Source organism: Scophthalmus maximus, chromosome 3 (genome assembly GCF_022379125.1).
Source record: "Scophthalmus maximus strain ysfricsl-2021 chromosome 3, ASM2237912v1, whole genome shotgun sequence".
NCBI classification, from domain to species: Eukaryota; Metazoa; Chordata; class Actinopteri; order Pleuronectiformes; family Scophthalmidae; genus Scophthalmus; species Scophthalmus maximus.
In genome coordinates, this window is record NC_061517.1 from 24280857 (window position 1) to 24306571 (window position 25715).

At 48.0% G+C, this 25715-nt stretch overlaps 1 protein-coding gene across 14 annotated transcripts in view; it reads right to left on the bottom strand.

Moving 5' to 3' along the window:
• Positions 1-25715, bottom strand: part of fbrsl1 (fibrosin-like 1) — a 279461-nt gene that overhangs the window by 3292 nt on the left and 250454 nt on the right. For 8 of the 14 annotated variants that reach the window (XM_047330730.1, XM_047330738.1, XM_047330736.1 and 5 more), the window contains 11 exons: positions 12600-13062; positions 11480-11748; positions 9843-10093; positions 6339-6389; positions 6034-6129; positions 4559-4630; positions 4319-4348; positions 3944-4015; positions 3009-3141; positions 2105-2188; positions 790-873 (listed from right to left, as the gene is read on the bottom strand). In XM_047330730.1, the coding sequence (XP_047186686.1) occupies positions 790-873; positions 2105-2188; positions 3009-3141; positions 3944-4015; positions 4319-4348; positions 4559-4630; positions 6034-6129; positions 6339-6389; positions 9843-10093; positions 11480-11748; positions 12600-13062 (1605 nt within the window). Of the gene's footprint in view, positions 1-789; positions 874-2104; positions 2189-3008; positions 3142-3943; positions 4016-4318; positions 4349-4558; positions 4631-6033; positions 6130-6338; positions 6390-9842; positions 10094-10257; positions 10419-11479; positions 11749-12599; positions 13063-25715 lie in introns of all 14 variants that reach the window. The other 6 variants (XM_047330732.1, XM_047330731.1, XM_047330741.1 and 3 more) reach the window with 6 other exon arrangements.

Sequence of the window (25715 nt, forward strand, 5' to 3'; positions counted from 1 at the left end):
ACAGGCGTGGGATCCACTGTAAGTTAATTGGGCACAAAACCTTCTCGAGGACACATAAGATGAGAAAGACTCGACAACAAAAGCTGCTTTTGTCTTTGTCTCTGGAGGGTCTCTCACTGAAGCTGTTTGAAAGAGTTAGAGGTTAATGGCTCCCCCCACCAGTGAACAAAAAAAATACTCATTTGCTTTTGGACTAAAGGGCTTCTACCCCCTCCCCCTTTTTGCACCGGATGAACAGGGGAGACTCACTTGGCCTCTGGAGTTGGGGGCTGTGAAAAGCCAAGGGAGACCTTAGCATTCCACGGCATGTCTATTCCAATCACATCCATTTTCACAACAGGATTTGGCACGCACAAATGGGAGGGATGAAGAGACAGAGCGAAAGGCATAGAGAGAGGGATGCTGGGGGAGAAGAGAAAGCCCTCCGTGGCGGTGCAGAAGGGGCTTGTCAAATAATTAATGGATGAATTGCCACCAAACAGCAGACCCCGAGAGTGCCTGTTGGCAGTAGTGCAGCCAGATTAAAGCCAGGCTGTCGGGGACATGGTTGGTGGATGAAGTGGAGGCAGGGAGGAGGTTTGCTGTGGTGTGTTGCACAGCCTTGTTGGGCCTCGCTGGGCTGGGGCTGCTTTGCCACAGAAACTAGAGCTAAGTGTCTTAATTTTTTTTTCATTCCTCCCCTCCTGGCTCTCCCTGTGGTCTAACCCTGTCCTGCTCTGTTCTGTCCCTGGCCACAGGGGCCAGATTGAAGGGGGGAGCGGTGGAGGAGGAGAGGGGGCCAGCGCTTACCAAGCGAGGGGTTGCCTAATCCTCCGAAGGCACTGCTTGAAAGGTTGCCGAGGCCGCCAAAGGAACTGGAGCGACTGAAAGGATCTGCAAAATGCCAAACAGGGATTAGCAAAAGGGGGGTGGCTGACTAGCCGCGCTCACCCCAACACCGGCCCATTCCACTCGGCTTTTCTCTTACAAGCGAGCTGTGGTTTTTCAGCGCTGCCACCCAAGCTTACTGCCTGATAATCCTTGCAATAGCCAGGTCGTCTGGATGCTGGATTCACTGCCACTAACCGGAGTGGAGTGTCTCTGACCCTGCCGGGGCTAGTGGGACACCACATTGCTTGACGGGGAAATTAGTTTTGACTTGTTGGGCCTGAGCTGAAAATGGACTGTGGTAGGGCAGAGGAATTAGGAGCTGTAAATATGAGGCTAGACAGACCATGATGATCTAACTGCGGAACCAGCGTCTGATGGGATCCACTGGTGTGAACTCAAGCCACCATAGAGTTATAAGCAATAACACAAATGTGTGCCATGAGAAGTCAGCGAACAACATTCATCAACTGATAATTTGCGGTCCAGTTTTAATTCAGCAAAAAAAAAAAAAAAAAAAAAAATCCATCAGGCAACGCAGAGTGTATCAGCAGATTAGGGTTTAAGGATTTCCATCTCGGGGGCTTGTTAATATATCAGGAAAAGCAATTGAGAAATCTCCTCTGCCTCGCGGATGAATTCCCCGGACAGGAACACTCTGTTTGCTAAGTCTTGCTCCTCTGTGCGCCGTGCATTCCTGGGCGCGAAACGGATCGACTCGAGGGCTTATTCCATGAAATCAACTTGCCACTCTGAATCCAAACAGTGTGTCAGTGATAGAGCGGTGGAAAATACACGAACGGATGAAAAATAATTACGTGCATAAATAAATCCAGCAGCGTCAACTATGACTTACAAAACACACTCTGCAAAGCTAACAGAAAACAGAGTTCAGTTTCCCCAAACAAACAGGGGGAGATTGAACACTTGGCTGGCGGTCTTTTTAATAAACTCAGACAGAGTTATTTAAGGCCATGTTATGAATCACTCTGTCAGACTGTGTGATGGCTACTGCCGCAGCTGTCTTGACTACACACCGGCCAACTGGATTACACATTAACCTCCGAATGAATCTGAGATCAAAAACTAGAAATATCTCGGTGTTTCAGATTACAACCCGGCGGCCTGTAATGTGTTTAAAACAGGAGTGCAAAGGAGAGAGAGAGAGGGAGAAGGGAGAGAGTGAGAGACGGAGCGAGGAGAGGAGACAAAATGTAAAAAACGTGGGGTTACTTACACTTACCTGCCAAATGGCCAGGAGGCAGGAAGCCGCTGGGGTGCTGGGCATGGCCGTAGGGGGAGGGAGCTGGGTGGCCAGAGCCTATCAGAGCAGGGAGGACAACAGTGTTATTATGATCCAATCAGATCAGTCATATACGCAACCAAACTTTTTTTCCATCCCCACAATCAGAATTCTGATTAGCCAGGAGAAAAACATATAAATGTGAGTAAATAAGAAGTTATTAAGTCGTTTTTTTTGTCCTGCGACATCATCACAAACTTGTTGAATATAATTTCCACGGCAGCCACATGAGTTCAAAGACAGCAGAGTAATGCCACTGAGCAAATTGATATTTCTGCTTTTTAATTGCGACCGTTTCACGTTTGCGCGCGAGTCTGTCGCCAAAGCTGCTCATCGAGGTCACTCCCTGACTTGTGCCGCAAGCTCGCCCCCTTCCACTGCACACTGTCACCATCAGCCATATTCCACGAATGGTTAATGAAAGGACCAATTACAGGAGCGTCTCTGATACACGCCACTGCATAATTACCAGTCAGAGGCCGTTCGCCTCTCTGTTGCCCTCCAACGCAGGGCAAATCAGTCAATTACCTCACCGAGAGTCATCCATATTCATGGACCTTTCCGACTCTCTTTACTGGCAAAACATTTGCTACAGAGCGACTATAATTAGGTGAACATTACACGAGAGGAGAGGGGGAGAAAAAACAAAACGATGCCATTTTCGTTACAACGGTGGAGGAACAATTTTGGCATGCGGCCATAAATGCTCATTTCCATAAAGACAATAATGCCGCTGGACGGCGTTGGGAATAGAATAATTTGAGAGCGTTTTTGAACGATTTGCCTCGGGAAGGTGCAGTTCATCGCCTCGCATTGGGTACCGAGAGACCCCACTGACCTGAGGAGGAGAAGAGGGGCCGCGCCAGGTCATGGGGGTACGGGAGCCCTGGGAAGACTCCCGGGGCCGGGGGTCGACTGAACAGGTCCAGCTTCCCGTTCATGTCCAGTTTGTGAGGATCCAGCTGCATTTGCTGTGGTCAAGAGAGACAGAGGAAGAGGAGAGGGAGACGGACAAAGACATTGAGGTCGGTGGGCGACATTACCAAACATTTCCAACAGCAGAGTGAGAGAGAGGGGGATTTGCTCTCGGCTACGCTGGGTGAGAGATCAGAGGAAGACAGATACATCAACAATGGCTCCATGTCTCCAATTCTGGCCAACTGTGTTATAACAAATATGTGTAAGCTGATTAGGGACACTAAATCCTCGGTAACGGGCGTTCAGAGCCCAAGAAGAGCCGACACCACTGGGCCAGTGGCATTAGCGGAGGATCTCCATGGCGAGGCCACACCATCCTCTGTCAGTGAGAGGAGTGTTTCCACACAGACACTGTTTTTTTCTCGTCTGTGCTCAACACAAATATCACGTCAAATGCTAAATGTCTCCGAGTGCTATAAATGGGACGGTTTATGATCTGCCCCCCTTTCTCTTTAGGCGGAGTGAGCCATGCACAGGGCCTTTACTTAGCTTTAGGGAGCACTCAACAAGAGGAGACACCATTTTTGGTTGGATTTTTTTTTTGTATGGTTATTAACTTTAACAGCATTCTGTTCCTTCTTCGTCATCTGCCTTTTCCCAGCTACATGCTCTCTCTGAACCCAGTAACACGATTATAAATGGTTTTTATAGGTAGTGAGCCAACTACTACATGATACGATCTACTGAGTATTCAGTAAGTACGTTATTTGGGTCATTATTTCATTACAATGTACTGTATCTGGTTTTTACATGACAGCAAGACTCCTGCAAGACATCATTATGAATCTCACGCACCTTCATTTTCTGCTGGTGGTGGTAGATCTGCCATGCGATCTGGACATGCACTGCACACCACTTGCCAGGTTTCTAAAAATTTAGAGAGAAACTGAGGTTAGCCTGCTGGCTTTGATACGGGGAGCTAAAAGTGGATTCTGGCATTACGTTTTTTTTCTGGCCAAACTACAAAGTGGGATCTCGTCAGAATTTTCATCAGGCAACGGATTAAGAAAATCGAACCCTGACTTTAACCCAATGGAAGACCTCAAATCTAACTGTCAGTGCAGCCAACAGCCTGCAGGAATCGTTGAAGAATTTTGCAGAGTTAAAACTTTGTGGCCTGGCCAGAGAGATGACATGTTAAAACAAACGATGAACATGGCAGCCACTCACCCGAACAGACGTCCTGTACGGATCTGTTATCTGTATGGACAAACAGGCGATCATTACCATCGTCAAACAAATCATAACACTGGACAAATGCGTGCATAGATGGGAGTGCATGAGGGGGAGTGTCTCCGAAAGATGATTCACATCTGTCTGAGACACGCGCTGTGTGCACACGAGTGGCTTTTCACCAGCAGGGACAGAGCAAGAGGAGACTGGTTGGGATGCCGCCGGCCTCATGCTTACCCGTGGATCCTTCTGTAGTAGTGTGTGAGGTACTGCTCCGGGACGGGCGCCTACGTCGATGGGATTAGATGCCTGACAGGGAGAGAGAGACAAAGGGATACAGATATAAGGTGTGATCAAACAACATTCATGCAGAACGTTTTAGGAGATAAGTTGATTATTCTCAAACAGGGGTCCGAGGCATTCACAAGAATGAAGGCATTCAATTTAATTTCCTCCTGTATGAATAAGCATATGTAACATAAGCACATCGTGACTAAACCTTGTGTCCATGTTCTGCGGCGTGGATTTTGAAACCACTCGATCCGCCAGCTAGAGACGCCAGCGTCACCATGACTTACACCGTCCCTTAGTCGCACTATATCCCGCTAATCCTCAGCCACAGCTGCCGTATAGCTGATGTCACAGATAGAAAACGTCAGCGCTGCTGCAGGCACTGAGCCGTGCCAGAGTAGCACACCTCCTCTTTAAGTCGCTGGAGCACGAGTGCTTAGATTGGCCTTATTAATCCATCCCCGTATCGGGGACAGGGAGCTCCAGCAGGTCGACCAGCCCCCCACAAACAAACACACAATCCCAAGCCCCTCTCCAGGAATACTTAGCAGGCTCTTTGGCTACATAAGATGGTTCCTTGAGCCATCTGGAGGGACCTTCGACAAAAGGGGCCCCTCCATGACAGCTTCCATTGGGAATAGGGCCAGCGGATTTAGGGCAGCTTTGATTAGTGGCTTACACCGGGGGGGTCACAGCCGCTGGGCATCTGCCAGACAGACTAACACCCTCATTGCCCTTCCCGTCCCTTTCCATCCCTGCATCTTCTCTCCATCACTCCCATAAACAGATTTCGCTTTCTTTTCCTTGGCATGGCACACACAAACCTCTGCCCCTTGTTGAGGTCCAAGTATGACGGTGTATTATTATAACTTATTAAAATGGGATGGGGGCGAGGTTTATTAGAAACCGTTTTTCATAGCCTCAGCATAGAGAGCTCTGCTGCTTTTCTAATCCAAGACAGAATAACCAATATCAATACTGTAGGTATAATATACTGATTTTAGGATTAACCTTTTGAATACATTCTGTCATGTTTCCAGGAACATGTGTGCTTATCACCTATATCTTCGGCGTCTGGCGAGGTTGAAAACCTGACATACAGTAAGTTGTATGTCTGATTTCCGAACATTAGAGTCATTCATTTCCCCTCAGTGAGCATGTGAGGCCACTTTGACCCCATGCAAAGTCTTGCCACTTTAAATACAGCAGGACATTTAAATTGTTGACAAAGGTGACTCCTGCCTGCGTGCATGCGATTTTATGGAAAACAAAAAGGAGTCAACTTGCACTTTAAAAAAATGTGTTTTTGCATTTTGTGTGCATTTAGTGAGGTTTTGCTTTGCGATGGTGTACAAGCTTATGCGAATGCCTCCTCTATCTGTTTGTAGATCGTGGGCTGAGGGTGGGGATGTGGGGCTGACCTTGGGCTGGAAGGCTCCTTGCAGCGAGCTGAAGGGTCCTGAGTGTGGGAGCAGCGGGGGCATGCCTGGCATGGTGGGGGGGTAGGAGGGGAAGAACTGGGGAGAGAAGGGGGGAGGATGGGAGACACAGAAAGACACAAAACAAAATCAGACAGCGCTACGTACAGGACCCAAGCGTATGCACACACAAGACCACGGCCACGGTAAATGTTGCCAGGGCAACATTCAAATATGTCAAATATTTGATGTGCCAATGCCAATGCAAATAAGAGATTGGAATTTGAATGACAAAGAGAAAAACTCACGTTTGAATGTCTGATGAACGGATTGTCCAGTTTGGGGGTGTACTTGTCGAACTGGAAGAGACGAGAGGGAGGAAAAGAATTAGGAGACATAATGATCCACTGCACCAACATCTTTCATGCAAAAGCCTTTTTAAATAACAATACCGTCTCGTTATTTTTGACATTGTGGAGACATAACATGTGAACAACATCTGTAACTGGTAACGAGCAGGATTTTGATCCAGCGTAATGAGCCCCGGAGTAAAGCAGCTGGCTTTGCACTGGTCATGGGTTTCCTTGAACTGCGTGGTCAGATAGGCAGTTAAATTACTAACAATACAGCCGCTCTCGCAGTCTGCCAAGATGAAGGCAGCCTGCATGATTTTCCAATTGAGCATACAGAGGTTTGGGCGTGGAGGCCCAATTTTGGGAATCAGACCATTTTAAAACCAGACCAGTTGTTTCTGTTCACTGGAAAATTTGTAGAAATGTGAATCTAATTGCTTTTGACTTTTTTTTTTTTTTGCAGTGTGTTTCTTTTTTTTTTTAACAACAATCCGCTGTAGTATAAATGGGAGTGGGTGGAGACATATAGCTTGAATTGGGTGTTAGAAGAACCAGACTTCAAAAGAGATTTCGTCAGGAACACAGGCCAATTCTCTGCACATTAAAAATCATGGAAATAATCTATGGAACAAAGTCTGTCTTTTATGGCTGAAACTGAATCGTGCAGATGACATTTGCAACGGTTGGGGGGCTAATTCGGGACAGATCAGCATGAAACGGATATAACCTTGAAACGCTGAAGTGACGCGAAGGAAGCCATTTCTGAGTGTGCGCCTACCAGAACAATCTCAATTGGAATTTGACGGATAAAACAACCGCGTTGTTTGATGAAGAAAAAAAACAAAAAAAAAAGGTTTTCTGATTTTATCCCTAAACACATGGGAGTCGAGTGAGTAAGCCGAGAAGGAGGGTGGGAGACGGTAAACGGGGGACTGGTGCCCCATGTATGAATGGGAGCTTTGTGTGTGCGTTCACTGGCTCTCTATCCTGAAACAGGGTAATTACAAGTGACAGTAACTTATTCCTATTCCGCAAATTCGCAAACCATTTGCAGGTACTTTTTTGCGAGTGTTTTCACAAAGCTCTCTTGGCAGGCGCGGAGGATTTTTTTTCGGGCGGGGGTTTACATGAAATGAGAAAATCAGCGGGTATGAATCAGAGTTTCTGTGCGCGCGTGTGCTGCGACACGGGTGGTTGCAGGGGAGGAGCGGGCGGACGGCTGGCTGAGCTGCCGTCGGGGGGGGGCAGGGTTTGGGTCGAGGGCCTCTACGGCGAACCGGGGCCATTCACATCTGCACACAGAATGGCAGCAGCGGCGATGGTGTTGACGGCCCTGTTTGTGGGCGATAATGGGCCCAAATCAAAGACAGACAGCCTATTGAGAGGAAAACGCCGACCCGGCTTCCGAGCTCATTAAACTGCTCCTCTGCGTCTCTGAAGGCGCGGCCCGTTTAATGTCTGACACTGGGAGAGGGATTTTGGCTGCTTTATGGCCTTGTAAAAAAAACAAGAAAAAAAAGAACTAAAACTCTTGCCCTTATAATTTATGGTGCCTGTCACCATTTTATGGTAAACAGCTTTGGCTAATTAAAGCTTAATATTTCATCTTATAACAATTAAGGATATTGCTGGTCCAAAGACGAGGCGGGGGCAAGGGGGGGCGGGGGTGGCAAAGACACTCAGTGCTGCCATTTGGCAAGCCAGCTGCTTCAGGGCGTTGAACAATAAACAAATATAGAGGCTTCATAATTTCATTAATTACAGCCATTAGCCAAGGACTGTTATAGAGTTGAAATGACATGGGGCATCTAGAGAGCAGGAGAAAATAAAAGAGAGAGAGAGAGACAGAGAGAGAGAGGGAGGGAATGCACAACTAGGCCATATGTGGTTTAACTTTTCATGACAAAACAGCAAGACAACCACAACATCATCATTACGCCTGCCTCTCGGAGCAAGCACCGAAGAGAGAGCGAAAACAGCAGCGTAACGGAGGAGATGAAGGGAGGGGAGAAGGCACAAGTTAAGTAACAACACATTTTCAATTAAAAGGAACAAAAAGAGCAGAAGACATCCACGGCGAGTGAATTCCCATCGCCACAACACAACAAGAAACGGGGGGGGGGGGGGATATACATCGTGGGCTGCGTAATGGCGGCTTTAGCGGGATGGGGGGAAAGCCGCCTCTTTCATCTTCAAAGTGAGGACCATGTGCTGTACATAAATCCCACAATGTCAGCGACGAACGGCAGAGAGCAGATAACAACACGTGTGTCAGCTGAAAGACCGTCTGAGCGGTTTCTGTGCTTATCTGCGCCCGTGCCATAAATACCAGAGCTTTGATTTCAGATGTACAGGATGGAGATAATCTTGGAGGGGGGGGGGGGGCTTAATGGGACCACAGGCTCTCAATCAGAGGTCATGACATGATGGATTAGATCTATTAGACTAATGCCAAAAAGCTACAACAAATGAGGCCCCCGTCTGAATCGACTGTCAAGAGATTGCTGTGCATTTGAAATGATGGATGAATAGTTATAACCCGTTTCCCTCTGAACTAATCTGTTTAAAGCTCCCCCCCCCCCGACTTAATGGCAGTCAAAGCACGGAAGCAATTAGAAACATTATCAAAACATTTTTGCAGTGATGTCATCCCCCATTCATCTGCAGTGAAGTTATTTGTCTGGCTTTGAATTTGTCACTGGCACGTATGCTTGCTGCACAAACACACACGCACGCATGTCGTGTAAATATACAAGTCCGCAGAAATGTACACGCGCGCGCGCACACATCTGTTTGACGCCGCCTTTGTTAACGGGGCGAATGAAAACAGTCAAAACCATTTAAAACACATCCATCTGCAAACAATTGAGAGTCCTGCCTTCAGGCAATTCCCCCCTTTTTGATCCTCAGCAAAACTCTGAACAGCAAAAATCTCTGTCAAAGTTAAGAAGATGGATAATTCAAATGAAATTTGAAAACGTTTGCTGGTTTGGCAGACACGCCAACGATTCAGACAGGGGCCCCTACGAAAAGGGGAAACTTATTGTGAATGTACAGCTTTATACATAATTCCACTGTGGACGAAGAAGTTGCAGACAGTGAACATAAATATGTGCTTGGTCAGGTGTTTGTGTGTGTCACGGGAGGTGGCGGTCGGTGGGCCACGTCTGCGTAGAGTTTGTCCCTGTGACAGTGGAAAAGATGTGTCGCTCCCGAGCTTCCTTATAATCTCGCTGACTCTCAGTCGGCATGACGGTATGAAGAAATCAAAGAGCAAAATTCGAACTGAATCAGTGTCATATTTTTGAAGGGGAGGGCTTCCTACAGCTACGGGACATTTTTGGTGAATTTGGTGTAAAGCAAAACAAAGGGAGGAATTGATTGGTGAGGAGATTTGAAGGCGTGACAGGTGGTTGGTAAGTTACGGGAGCTTTTATTTTATTTTTTACTTATCCTCACATTTCTGGCTTGAGTACGCACCATGGGGGGTGCGGTGGGCGGGGTGAGGATGGCGGCCGGGGGCAGACTGGCGGGGAAGGGCGTGAAGGTGTGCTGGTGGGTGTGTTGGTGCTGGTGCATGTGCTGGTGTTGGTGAAACTCGGCCCTCAGGAGCGACGCGGGGGCCAGCGGCGAGGCGGGCGGCCCCCGGCCCCGCTCTGAACTCTGAACCAGGAAGCGGTTGTTCAGCTCCTGCCGCAGGAGGTCATGCTCTGCAAGAAAGGAGAGCGAGGAAAACCCAAAAAAAGAAAGAAAGAAAAAAAAAACAAAAAAAAACAAAAAGAAAAGAAAAAGGATGGGGGAAGGAAGGGAGAAAAAAAAGGCACGGGCGCCCAAGTCAGTCTTCACAACAAGGGTAGAAAGAGAAAATAGTCACCTGGCATTCTCTGTTTCTCCAGCTCATGCTGTGAGGGTTTTCTACGTGGGGACTCATTGGTGGTGGTAAGAGAGTTGCCTGTGACAATGTGCCAATCAGAATCCCCGAATGAGGCTGGCAATACATGATTGGTTGGTTGAATGATATCAACAGGCTGGTATCTAAAGACAAGAGAGAACCAAGAGTCATCCCAGCAGAAAACACACACAAACACACACACACACACACACACACTCTTGCCCTCTATTAGAAAGTCAACGCACAGCTGGCTTATTTATTACATATTTTGGACACACCCGTCATCGCTGGAGACATTTGTTCCTTTTATTGCTGCATGAAACTGCTCATTTTGATGAAGTGGTCAGGCATAATATCATAAATTGTCACAATTCACATGTTGGCAGGAGAAAACTAAATTCTGGTTGTTGAAAGTGCATCAGATTACTGACTTTTTAAACACGTGACATTTTTTCAACATATTCAAATGCTGATTTCTTTATGCTCAAGATGTCTCCAGCTGTGATGACTGTCCGCGGTTGACTGACATTTTACCTGTGATGCATCCAAGCCCTCACACTGTGACCTACAGAAGTTCGACAGCTATAAACACATCTATCGTCTAACTCAGAACCTGATGTGAGATGTTCGTCACAGCGGGAAAAAGATGAGATAGAATTCATTTCAACTCTGTTCTCATTACACATCAGTTTACAGCCTCCACTGAAGGAGAAAAAAACCATACATACCTTTAGCAATGAAAACATAACCACATGCATCATTAGAAATATAAAATGTACTAATTTACTATACTGTGCGGTATCAAAGCGTAAACAAGAAATAAAAAGTACTAAACGAACACTTACCAGATCAGAAAATCATAACTGAACACGTCAACACCACTTAACACATGTTTTGGGATTGAAACTATATAAATAAAATATCATCCGGTTAAAGACTAGTTCTAGTTAGTTAAGATTGGTACAGTAACATGGCCAGTACAAACTGTTACACAGCCTGTGTTCAGAGTATATACAGTATATATCCTGCGAACACATCAAGATGTAGCTAAACTTGTAATGTTAAAGCTCTGAAAACGTGACAACAAATGCTTCCACTGTTTGCTGCATTTTGTCATTTTGAACAAAATGCAGCAAACGTACCACAGGAGTTTGTGTCGGCACTGGCCAGCTACCGTCCTGCATGTGAGGTGCACAGCTTTTACCTGGGTAGGGGGTGCCGGCGGGGTGCCCAGGCACCACTAAACTGTTGGACGGTAAGGTTGGTGGTGGAGGCAGTGTGGCTGGGGTTGCAAACATGGCCGGATGGCGATGGGCCGGGCTCCGTAGGGAGGAATAGTGCGAGGTAGAGAGATTGGCTATGGACAGAGGCAAGGCGGGGGCCGAGGATGGGAGCCCACTGAGGTGGTGATGGTGGTGGTGAGGGGATGGGGGCAAGTGATGCTTGGGGAGACCCAATGGACTGCTGCAGTGGCTGGAGATTTAACGGGAGACAAAGCAGAAAAAAAAAAAAATTACTATTACACTTTGTGAAAGTACAAAAAAGAACATTGCAACTCACATTTGTTGTACACATGTTCACTTGCTACTGTAGCTTAGTGTTAATCCAGCGTTATTGATTTCTTTGACACTTTGCTTTGACAACATGAGAATTATTTTTCCAATAAAGCTTCTCACACTGAACTAAATAAAAGAAAGAAGGCGAGGGCAGAAACTGTGAAAATGATAGGAAAAGAAAGAAAAAAGTTGAAAAAAAGTGTACGTGTGTGCCGGAGTGATGCTCGGTGAAATACAGCACATCTGACGGCTGGTTATTGCAAGTTTGTGTCCGGGAAAATCAATATCTGCTTGAAAACGGTCAATATAGGGCAGAATATAAATTGGGCAGTGTCTCGTCCCATCGGACTATATTATATTAATTTGGAAATTGCTGCGGTCCATTGCTCCCTCCACTAGACTGGCGAGGACGCTTTAAAGGATAGTGCTCGTGGCTACAGCGTACTGTGATACCCGGCTCCCTGGTGACAGTGGAGACGGCTCCCTGGATACAGAATTTCTGCCCTTATTGTTAGCATCTCTAGTGATCTCGCACAGATAATACCTCAGACGGCCAGCTGAGGTTGACACGTTGCTGAATACACCACTCATCTAACGACAGTGTGTTACAGTTATAGCACGAGTGCACTCAGTAATGAAGGTATGTTTTCTTAATGCTGATTTCCGCTGCTAATTCTTAGCGCGCAGTCATTTTTAATGGAGCACGGATGCCTCCTGTCTCGTACGTTCCTGCCCCTGAACCCAAACACGCCCACGTAGCAAACCTACCTGATGTCGTGCAGGCTGTTGTACTGCAGTGCTTGGTGCACCTGGTGGCTGATTATTGGCCGTGCATGGTGCTGCGGGGGCGGAAGAACACGTGGCTCCTGGTGTGGGTGTGGGTGTTGGTGTGGGTGAGGCGGGTGGGGTTGGGGATGGGGATGGGGATGGGGATGGGGATGGGGATGGGGCGGTGCCCTCAGCAGGGGCGGGGTGGGGACAGGGGGCGGAGGCTGCTGCTCCCTCTTGACACTGAGAGGCGGCGGCGTGGTGAGGCGCGACCTCGGGGGTTCCGGAGGGGCCGCCGCTGCAGCGGGGGCAGGGGAGCCCGTGGGCGCCGAAGCCGGGATGGGGCTGGGCACGGGGGGCGCGAAGGGCACCTCGCTATTGCTCTGCTCCTGGCTGCGCTGGAGCCCGGATACTTTGGCTGAGCTACAAGTCTTGGACTCGGGACTCTCATTCGTTGGCACACCTGAGAAGAGAGGGAACAGCAAAAATGTAAAAAAGACAATCTCTCATTGTTCACCTGTACTGGTCATCTGAGATGACAAGTCATATAAGTCAATAAGCCACAGAAGGATAGCGGTTTGTTAGAGTGTGTAATGTGTTTTAAAGGTGTGGCAGATTGGTGTGCGTGATCAATGATGAGTAAAACATAGCTCCCTTTCCTCCTTTTGAAATGTCCCCACGTCATCTTGCCAAAGGTTCCTCCTGCTCCCGTCTCCCTAGGTTCCATTAAGTGTTTAATCAGGTCATTTTCATGCTTGACTATAATCAGATGATCCAATTTCTCCTCGCGATCCAGTCAGTATGAATAAATCAAAGCTAATTAAAGTTAAATGTCGGCCCCTATTCAGGGCTTTGCTGAGCACACAATCTGGCATGAAATAATTATGTTTCAATTCTGCTGTGAAGAGAGATCATGGCCCCTTATCTTGGCCTCTCTGCCACTGTGCATTTCTACCCCCCCCCCCTCCTGATCTTTCTGGGGATTTGGGAAACTGCAGCAAAGCACTCTGAACTTGGCCACTTTGTCTTTAGCGTTCATCAGGGGACTTTTCAACAGACAAGAAGCTTTTATGATCAGCGAACCACCGAACAATGACTTTTCATTCTCACGCTGATGCGGTTTAATGACTATAATTATATGCTGTTGTAGCAGGAAAATGAAAGTGGCAGAAAATGCAGCATCTCGACACCTTTCACATACAAAGACTCTCAAAGCACTTATGAATCCTAATGAAAGAGAAAAGATATTTGGTGATCTTCTACTTCCCTTAAAAGAAAAGGCAGTTTGAGGAGATGTCAGTGCTACAACTACAATAGAGAAGACAGCACTATAGCTTCTGAACTAATCAAAGCCGCGAGTGGTGGAATTCGTTTTAAGCACAGAAACATCATATCCATAGTAAAAATCAGAGAAAGAAAATGTTCAAACGCGTGTAGAGACAGAGGAAGAGAGAGGACGGTCTGGTGCACACGAGGCTCTCAAGGCGTCTTTCATCTACAGCCACGATGCAGCAGTACTTCAGACAGAAGGCTTACCAGTGCCGCAATTAAAAAAACAGCTCCACGGGCAATCTCAACGGTAACAAAAACTGAGAAGAGCCGGGAGCCGCTGTCAGGCCAGTGAGAACTCGATATGCAGCCTGCTAATGGAATATCCAGTCTCTATTAACAGCCTGCTTAATCTTTGAAGGATCCTAACACCCATAAAAAGACCAATAAAGAGGCAGGACAGAGCTTTTTTTTTTTTTTTATTTGTCGAGCTCCCTCTCACTTTCTCCCTCCATTTTATGGGAGAACTGGGCCTGGCTAAGATGTCACGATTTTCAAATAAATTCCGGGGTCTGGGTGTATATAGACCTCCAGATTTATAGGGGTCTGGTATTTGGATTAAACTGTCAAGACTCTCTTCCCTGCGAGCGGAGGAGGAATGGAGGCAAAGACAGACACACAGGCGCAGGCAGACAAACGGAGGCGAAGAAGCAAATATCCACAGTCGGAATGTCGCCGCTGGGTGATGTTGCCGTGGCAACCTGCTCTCCCAGACACAATGCAAGGCGAGTATTACGGAATGAAGTCTCACTACGACCACTAGAAGATAGAGAGGGGCTTCTAATACTAATGCTGGGAAGCCAGGGCCACAGCGAGCGGCGGGTTATCTTAATGATGATTCTAATGGGCTCTAATGGAGGCAGGGAGGTATCGGCTCAAACCTAACCAGTCCCTCATTAAAATCACTCTACGCTAACACACACACACACACACAGGCGATGGACACAAAATGTTTCATTTCTGGGGACATTACACAGTCACAGACACACAAATATAGTCTTCATTTTGGTGAAGGGCGGCCCAAAGTGAGAAAAATAAATAAATAAGTAAACAGAATCAAATAAAATGTGTTTTGCTTACTCCGGCAAAAAAAAATCCAATTTGCCTGAGTAAGCAAAAGCGCATTTAATTTAAATGACGTCCCTGCTCCGGTGCTGATGGCAACATAGCTAGGGTGTATACAGGGTTATTGTGCGATAGCTCCTTAAACTACAGGTGAAGACGTAAAATAATGTTCATCGCACCTGCTCACTTCACCATTTTGCGGCGATTGTTTCGGCGGCAGCCATTTTGAGGGCAAACTAACATGCGGCGTTAACAAGACGACAGGAAAGCCTCTCTGACACGAGTCAACTAAGGGCACACACACACACACACACACACACACGCACACACGCACACAAACACACACACACACACACACACACACACACACACACACACACACACACACACACACACACACACACACACACACACACACACACACACACACACACACACACACACACACGCACCTGTCAACTGGAGTTACAAGCATTTCAACAAACTGACAAAACCCGCCATTGTATTGTTCTACTTTCTCCTTAGTACACGGAACACACTTTGCCTGCAATCACATACTGAGGCGAACAGTAGGGAAAGCCACAGGCGGTCATGTGAAACAAACGCCATACTGTCTGCACAAGAAAATGTGCCGTCCTGAAGCCCTGCCCCACAAACCTGAGCAGATGGTGGGAGTGAGTCAAGCAGGTTGGAGGGCAGCCCGGTGGTGGGGAGTGGCAATCCCACCCTCCCACCCCAACCTCTCCCTGTTAGCTTGGTTAGTGCACCAAGGGGACAGGGACATTCCCTAGGGGGGTGTTGGCAGGTCTGCTCACCAGATGACATCTCATCCCACTATTGATCTTTTTATAGTTCTTCCTGAGGCCCCTGCTTACTCAGGGGAATTGGGCCCTGCCCCGTGCGCACGTGCCTGGGTTCGCAGTGATGCGGGTTTGGGGAATTGGAGGAGTGGATGGAGGAGGGGCACCGGGGACTAAGGTGGCAGACGAACAACAGGCCACTGGGATTCAATGGCCATGACTGATGTGTCCAGCCGGGGGGAAATCTGGGGTGAACGCGGTGTCACCACACAGCTGTTCCCACCTCTGATATCCTTCACTCGTGACCCTGTTTGTCTCTGCGGAACATCTGGAGAGCTGGCACCGATCGGGTCCTCTGTGGTCGTTATGTAGCCAGATGGCTCCGCGAGGATTGGCTTGGACCCAGTCTGGAATGGCTTGGCCCTGAGCTGGACTAGGATGGGGCTAATTGTCATCAGCCAGGGGACCCGGATAAAGAATAAAATGGCTCCGTGCTGTGACCAGGTCTGATGATGCAGGAGTCCCGAAGGACACCACTGCCCACTTTTTGCTTTCAAATGCTTTGAGTTGCAAAACTGTAGACTTTAAAAGGATTCACTTAAATCATTTTCTTTTAAAAACACTTAATTTTAACACACACCTGGCCACCTGCAAATAGACCCAATGACCTCATCAAATGAGATGAGAGCCCAAGAGGATGTTCTCATCTGGCCTCCGACTAACACCGAATGCGAACAAACGCTGCGCATGCAAACCAGCGTGCAAACATAAATTACCGGCTCAACGCCGACACTGATGCCAGTATACACAAGTGCCAGGGAAACAGAACTTGTATGCAAAAAGCTTTTTCAGATTAGATACGAAGGGTATGCAAATGATCCCGGGGACAAGGGGGTTGGGCGCTTAGAGGAGCTTAAGGCCACTGGGTGTTCTCATTTACTAGGCAAACACTGCGGTTCACTCCCTTCATGGCTTTGCCAGAGCATAAACAGTCAAGGCACTGATAAAATAAGGACACGGACAGATAGACGTATAAATAACGTAGCATATCAGCTGAAAGACGTCGGAGGATGCAGGAGGTGTGCGAGAAATCACGCTGCCTTGATCCGTCTCCTGCTGGCTCTGGTTGACAGAATATTCTGCTGCTCTTGACGCTTGAGCTCACAATGATTTGGTTTTTGTACCTCTCTCGACAAGCAATCTGCACAGAGCCAGGGCTTAGCTCACGAGTGAGTGACTGCGGAAGATGGCTATAACAGATACTAGCAGGAGGCCGGAAACCGCAGTCTTGCCAATCAACACTTCATCGCCGCGAGGTATTCAGTCATAAAAAGAAAAAAAGAAAAAAAAAAAAGAGTTGGGGTGATCTCAACAAATCAAATTTTTGTGTGGGCAAAAGAAAGGCCGAGCATTGTTGAATGATTGCGATAATAATAAAATCATTGGAGAAATTTGCAATGGCTGGCTTCCCCCCTCACACCATTTAATCTGCCTCGAGCATCTCCAGCGGGGGGAGCCACGGCGACAGCTTCGCAAATCACTGAGTGATGTTAATGGGGAAGTGGACGAGGAGAGAGCTGGCCCGAGATAGCTCAAGAGCGGGGACAGCTGGCAAGTTTCAATTATTTTGCTCTCCGTCTCTTTGCTGCGGCGGACAAAAGGAGTGGATGGCGGCTGAGCGGGTGGGGAGCGGCGTTAAGCAGTAACACATTTACAGTCAAAGCCCAGGCATGAATTGAGAACCTAATGTTCATTTCACAGAGCCTTGAGCTGGCAGCTGACGCTGCGGGATGAGTCAGTTTTTCCTGTGCATACGAGATCCCAAGTCAAACTCCAGCCATATGGCGCAGGACACATGCTCTTCACCTCTCACATATTCAAGTCAGAAAGGACGGGGGAGAGAGGAAGGCAGAGGTCTACATGTTGACTGTCCACATCTTTTTATGTAATTAAAGGGGCAGTAAGCTATTTTGGAGAAATTTTGTTTCTCTCTTTGTTGTTGTCGAGATTTTGCTGTTCTGGACCGGGCCGCGCACCCACGTGTGGGAGTCCGACGCACAGAGCACCAGGCCAAAACCGCGGCGTTGCGGCACCACCCGCCAGCACGTCTCTTAAGGTGTCGACGAGTGATGTTTACATTCTCACTGAGCCGAAAACCCACTCGTTTTCCGCCGCGCACACAAAAGCAACAGTTAGCAGAGAGTGAGGGAATATTCGCTGATTTTTACAAATGGTGTAGTGCTTTAGAAACGCCCACTGCCCCTTTGAGCCCTGGATGTAATGCGCCGCAGAGAAGCAAGGGGCCTCCGCGCTCACACGTCCCCGTACCTCCATGACAGTCTCAGATTCTTACGAACACACCCGGGTCGTCTGAGGTCAGTGCCACTGGGCCGTCCAAAATAAAGGGGCGGGGGGCATCTTGGAACTTTCAACAGAAGAGATCAAGTCTAATGGCACCGCTGACATGGCCCACCCTGCCAGCCTGGAATTTGCTCCCTTTCACTGTCACTGACCCTGGTGACCCCTCTTACCCTGAGGCCGCTGTGGACAGACAGCCAACAGGCAGAGAAGGAGGGGGGGTCTGAACGTTAAGGATGAAAAGCAGGGGAGCCTTCAGGAGCTATCTGTGCACAACCGCGAGCACTAGCCTTATCATTTCATTAATTAGCAGGACACGCCCGCCTTATGGACTTTAACGCCGCAGTGGCAGCTGTCCCAATTGATTACGGCAGTGGACGTGTTGCCGCAATTATCGAGGCGACTGGAGACAACGCCTGCCACTTCTAATAAAGGACTTAACTCCTGCTTCCCACATCACAGCGCAGTGGCGAGTGGACAGTAGCAGCCTCCCCCGTGTCTCCCACACCTTTAAGACCTTTTCAGCGTCTCGGCACGGGGCTGCCGTGGCGCTCGGTGTGGGCTGTAGTTCTTGAGCGGCGTGTCAGCTTTACTTAAGCTCGCATAATGCCTGAACAGTATCACTTTGGTGCCCCACAGGAAACCATCCTCTTTTAGCCCACCAGCTGGCTGACGATCCGCGGAGAATGGGAGGAAAGGAGGCAGGAAAAAGAAAGGGAGAATCGAAAAAAAGAATGAGATATAAAAGACACAAAGAGGTGGAGCCGGTGCCAGGAAGCTTCAAGTCCAAGCAGAAATGGAGGGGGAGAGCGCTCGGCAATGCAAACAGAGGCGCCGCTTTCCAGCCTTATTTCATGTATGAACATGCACGAAGCCCGCATGCCTCTAAGTAGATATAATATTATCTTTCAGTGCCGCACTGATTACTTCTCAATGGAAGGGAAATGGCTGGGTGAAAATCCTTCAACAAATCCTAAGTGGCATGACAGTGGGCTGAAAGAGCCTGCATGTTTTCCTTTTCCTCCTCCTCCTCCTCCTCCATCTCCATTTTCACTGCCCACTCTGAAAGCAAAGCAACAATTGGAAGCTGACAGCTCCTAACCGTTCGCCATACCTCATTCGCTGTTTTGACATATGCAGCCGTTGCAGTTTAGTGCCACGAAAGGGGTAGGACAAACATCAAAGCCGACGTATCATATGTCCTCTTGTGTTTTTTAAGATACAGGCATGCGTACGAGTACGAGGTCAAACTGTGGCTTAGACTGAGACACTGTACTTCATGCAAATATAGCAGCCATATTCGTCAGGTCATATAATACCGCTAAGGCAGCAAGCGTTTCCAAGTGGGCAACGGCAAAAAACAAATATCTCTTCATCGACAGCTTCCAAGGAGCCCGATCGTCAATCAACCACCACGTTTCGTCCGCCTGTCACGTTTGCACGTGGGAAGCATCCTGTTGTTACAGGCCAGGGCCGCTGATCAAAGCCCGGGGCTTCTCCTCTTGTCATTCAATAGGCTGTCAGTGTGCCGTCTCCTACAAATATACATGACAGCGCGCCGGAGGAATTTCACTGCATACTAGGTAAGAACAAATATGTTCTATATAATATATAATGGCATTCGCAAACAGCTAGGGCAAAAAATACTGCACCTAGGTTCCAGTTGCCAAACTACAGCCAAAGATGAATTTTGTTTTCAGTTAAAAAAACCAAAAATGACCCACTGATTCACTCTAAATGCATGCCCGTTAAAAAAATATAGTTTGACCACTTTTAATCTATTTTCAAATCACCATCTTATACACTCAGTAGTACTCTCAGTGGATGTGATTTCCCTCGCGGGTTGTGCGGTGGATGTGCAAGAGTAAGATCTTCGCGGACTATTCGTCCAAAGATAGATAGCACCCCAGTGTGCATTGAAGTGCTTGGGGTTAAGTTTCACATGTCTGTGGGCCCCCAGGGGGAAACACACGGTCCAGTATAGACCCACTGGTGTAATCAATGCCTCTTCTATAGGAGGATCCTGCTGCTGAGCTGCTCCTGGGGTGCTGCTGCGTAATTAGGCTTACAGATGGAGACCCAGCAGCTGCTGAAGACTAGATCTGAGCTGCCATATTCCCCTTCTAATGGCTACACGCCAAAAGAGCTGCCTTTTCTTTTTTCACGAGCTACAAGCCTTTTTTTTTTTCTTTTCGTCTTTTCCACAGCGGTCGGAGCTTGTGATATCCTCGAGTAGACTTTAAAAGAAAATCCTGCACTAGTCTGAGGTTGTTTTTTTGTTTTTTTTTGGTGGGGGCGATGAATTACACGTCAAGGCTGATGACACACTTGGAGGACCAAGGTGGAGATGTTTGAAATAGCTCTCACAAAGAGCTTAGTTAGACAAACACGCACCAAAGCTCCCTGGAAATCACTCCCCGTCCGCCGTGTTCACTCCCGCCGCGGAAAAAAACAAAACCCTGACAATTGGAGGGTGTATCAGGTTCGCAAACATTCAATGTCCTTCCTTGCACCCCATTCATCATTTGTGATTAGAGAGAGTAAGGGAGGGCCTGACAGAAATGGGGAGGGGGTAAAGTGACCTAGACTGGGGGAGAAAATGGGAGAGTGAGGTCAGTTAATAACACAGAGGAGAGGGGGAGAGAGAGCAGAGGGCAGGGTGTTGTGTCAGGTAAACTAATGGGGACAAGGCCTGGATCGTGACCTGTGGGGAGGCTGCTGCCAAACCCACCACTATCTGCTCCCAGCTCCTCTAAGCCCCCCCCCACCACACACACACACACACACACACACACACACACACACGAAGTGAAGGAGAATCCAGGTCTGGCCTCCTCCAGCCTTAACACAACAGCCTGCACGTTTTTCAGCATTTTCGCTGTGGCATTTCCAACTGTGGAAAGTGCAGGATTGATTTGTTTGGGGCGCGTGCGAAGGCGCCGCGTCCGTTTTGGGGGAAATGTGTGAATGTGAGTATGTCTGTGGAGGAGAGAGGAGAGCATGGTAAAACGAAATTGGACTCCGAAACGAGCCAAAATTGCTTGCGAGATGAAACAGACTACACCGGGGGGAAAGAAAACAAGAACAACACAAAGGCCTCAGAAAAGTGTCAAGCAAGGCAGGCTGGCACAAAAAAAATCCCAGAAACAAAAGAAAACAAACACCCTTTTCTTTCTGCTCGACATATTTCAGACTGCGGATGACAAAAAACAACACCGGGAGAGTTAGAGGAATCAAAATCAAATTGCCGAGTGTGTCTGGCTGTTTCATGAATCCGTGTCGAAGCGGAGGCTCCACACCACATCAAACCCTGTAAATTCTCCTGAAAGCCTCCCCCTCTCCCTGCAGCAGCCAGTGCTTAGATTATTGTGTGCCGCTAAAAAAGTAAGTGCTGGGAGTGTCACACTTGAGAGCGCGTTTTAAGCACCATAAAGCATCAAGACCCAGATGGCTCATCCTCCCTGCAAAACATGTCCACTCTGCCTCGGCTCCGGCGGCACCTGCTCCCAGGATTAGGTCAGTGCGCCGCCGGCCCGGCACACTAATACAGTGCGCCGCAGCTGATAAGGAGCCCTGGGCACTCCAGCGCTTGCCCCCGCACTTAACAGCTGATGAGTCGATACCTGTATTATTCGTGATAGCGATAGCCACATATTGATCTTTTCCAAAAATCACAGGGGGCTGATTTCGATGCAATTTGTCGCCGGTTAAGCTGCAACAGATGCGGTCTCGTGATGGTCGATATCAGCGCTGATAGGTTTTGGACGGAGCTTGAAGATGCCTCGTATTTACTTCCGCTGCCAAATATCTATATCTATCTATATATATATTACATTTTTGTTACAGTGCAAGTATTGGATTTTTGATTTCACAATCAATACTTTGGAACAATAAAAACCGACCCCATTGCAAGTATGAGTACTATCTCATTCAGTAAAAGCAGTACAATCTAGAGCTTCCACAGTGAAACGATTAGTAATCGACTACTATTTTGATAATCGATTAATCTGCTCAAGTTGTTTTTTGAAAGAAAAAAGTCAAAATTCTCTGATTCCAGCTTCTTAAATGTGAGTATTTTCTGTGTTCTTTGCTCCTCTGTGACAGTAAACTGAATATCTTTGGTGTGTGGACAAAACAAAACATCATCTTGGGGGTTTTGGGCTTTTCATACCGCGTACAAGCAATAGGACTATTATACAGAGGTGGAAAAAATAGTTTTGACAAAACAGGAAATAACAGCGAGACCATATATCAGTCGAATCCTGGACGATGCTGCTGCTGGAACTCTGTGCGCGATCCTTCACGGGTCACGTGGCGCTGGAGCGGTCTCCCTCGCTCCCTCCCAAAGCAAACAGCGGTGAAATCCCAGTCCTGCTGCTCTCCCCTCGACACAGCAGCACTAACCCAACAACCAGGGAGGTTGGAGCCCATGCTCTGCTGAATGGGGTATTACAGTCAGTCAGAGGCCATTAGGGGGGCCCCACCAGCAGGGCCCAGTGCAGGGAATTCACCAGTAGCCAAGAACAACAGCAACACAGAGGACCGCTTGAATATTGGATGAGGCAAAACTGTGCATGTGCTTTTAAATGTATTTTTCATCTTTTAAACCGCCCCAAAAAACGACCAAAACCCCGACCCCCCGTGTCTCACCAAATTACTGCCTGTCTGTTAACAAACACTGGGGCGATTAATGGCGCTCACGCCCAGTGAAATCCAGGACAAAAACACAAACCGTTTCTCAGCAGCGCGTGTCAGGTTACTGCATTCACCATGTGTTGCGTTCAGGGAGCTGGTGGCGAGGCGCTATTGCGAAACACACCGCGCTATAGTCCAAGACTGTGGTAATGGCTCTAGACAGAGTGTCTCTGATAAGCCGCTGATAGAACCAAAGATGCTAATACGCCACCAGTGGAAAGACACAGGGCTCAGATATACCGAACAAACAGTAGGAGAAGACCACACATCTAGAAATACTTGGAAATGAAATTTACGTGGCAGATATTTGTGTTTGATCTGGGATCTTTCCTGCACGTATCTCCTTTCTCCCCGCAATCCTCCCTGGCACACTCCTCCAATGCATAGATGTCCTCGTCCGTCATGGAATCCGAGGCATTCTACATCCGCTCCTGGCAATGGCTTTCCCATCTTCATAAGCCTGTGTGAACTGCCTCCCAAAATGTCCAACCCATTACAAGCATGTGTGTGATATCCATCTAGGCTGACGACTGTCCCCCTGCCAGAGATTGTACTTTATCCAAGTGTCGTGTTTGGCCACAATCACCTACCATCTGGCTTTTTTCAATGAGCGTTACAGCCTCATCTGCAAACAACATTGGCTCTGAACCGCTTTACACAGATGAGCTTAAAATGCACATAGTAGGGGGGAACTGGGTTCTTCAAACAAACGCAGGGCAGGGGCGGGGGGGGGGACCCACTCTTGCTGGCAGAGTGACTGGTGCTGGGAATAAAGGATTAAAACAAGAAAAACCTGCAAGTGATCGCAAGCGACACGCTTTACATTTCAGGGCCTGACAGCCGACAAGCAGATAAGACGCCGGTCATGTATTCTCACAAGTAAACAATGGGAATGCTTTCCACGGCGCAGCTGGCTGTTCCTTCATTGGAGGAGGAGGATTAAGATTAGACAGAAGATGTGATGAGAGCTACTGCTCTCTAGAGTTATCCTCTCTAAATTCTCTGCTTTATCCCCTCTGCAAAACAAAACAAAACAAAACGAAATCAACAAAAAAAAAGAAAGAACAATCCTACATCCAGTTTTTCGAAGTCGAGTTGGTTATCTGACTGCAGGGGGTGCAGCTCGTCTGCCAAGAAGTCTTTCCCTTTGTCAGGAAGCCTCTGATTTCCTCACTCACTGGTGAAGACTGAGCCTCCTACACACACACACACACACACACACACACACACACACACACACACACACACACACACACACACACACACACACACACACACACACACACACACACACACACACACACACACACACACACACACACACACACACACACACACACACACGCGCCTAAAACCTTGGTCTGAAGTCAACGGGACCGCGGTAAGACTACTGCTCAGAGGGGTTGGCTTCAGCAGGCGGCTTTGTTATCGGTGGGATTTCTTCGCTTCCAATAGTAATTTATTGAATTATCTTTCCTCTGCATGCGTTGCAGCTTATCCCCCCTCCAAAAAACAACAGAGAACCCCCCCAACAAACTCAAGACAATACCTCAACCTCTTGTCTTCATACTGTTTCCTGGTTTTGCACATGCATTTTTTTTTATAGTATGGCGTCCAACGCAGCTGTTGGTGCGGTAGCTGAGGGGTATCATGTGCGTTGGGAGGGCACGGTAAGCATTTTATCATTTAATCTAAAGAGAGCGGCACTGAAAGGCCTCAGGGGAGCACTGGTCTATTTAGGGTGTGGCTTTGAGGCCTGCACAGTAATGATCGGCGTTGAAGTGATTCAATACATTCACGTTGTCTTAATCCGGTTCACTGTGAAACCCCCTGTTCTTGACAGTATGACGATGAGGCACGGCTCGGGGACGACCACCGTTAACCGAAGACTCACAGGGAAACGCCGGCAGACGAAATGCTGGTTATGCCCGTGACAACTTCACTTTAAATCTCCCGGATCGACTCAAGCGATTTCGTAATCGCTCCCTCTCCGAAGCCAAGGCTAAATCCATATTCAGTCAATGAACACACAATGGGGCCCTAATCACACAGGCCTTCAATGCCACTCATTTTCTGTCACAATAACGGATCACCACCCATGGGCTCGCTGACACAGATGGCAGGCTCTGATAAGACTGACTGACAGGTGTCAAGCGCTCTGACATGCAATGGCTAACATAGACCAGAGGGAGGAACACACCGACCACCTAACAGTGCCTATTTGGAGATTCAAGCTCACTCGGCAGTGACTCAATACTCGGAACAGTTAATATTTCATGCACATTTGGGCTCTCTGCACTGAACAGACACGTTTCTAATGGACATGAAAGCGCTCTAAAGGGGCCACAGAGTGCACGCGGGGATAACATGACATATCGGCGAGGACTTTACAAGCCCAGCTAATTGCCGTGCATTGGAAATCAGGGCCGTGTTTGGAAACAGGCAGCTAATAAGAGCCGGTGCAGTTGGAAATCACTTCCTGAATCCCGAAAAAAACCCAAACAATTCCCTCCCGTCAGCTCTTTAAGGTGCCAGGCCAGAGAGGGGCTGCGGGTAATGTGGCTCGGCCTCTTTGACTGGCTGCCACTCTACATAAATAGTACATGGCGGTGTAATCGTAATTTAAAACGCTATAAATATTGAAGAAGAATTAAAATAATTTATGGAACACCGCAGTGTAACAGCGATGTGGGTGAGTGTGTGTGTGTGTGGCAGTGTTTTGTCTGCTTTCACTCCTCTCTTGCAGCACATCGTGAAGCGATGGGCAGCAGCGGTGCAAGCTGGGAATTCTGTAATTGCTTTTTCTGTCCCCGAAGCAGGCCTTCCTGCTTTAAATCAAAAAAAGGCAATCTCTGTCAGTGATGGCTCA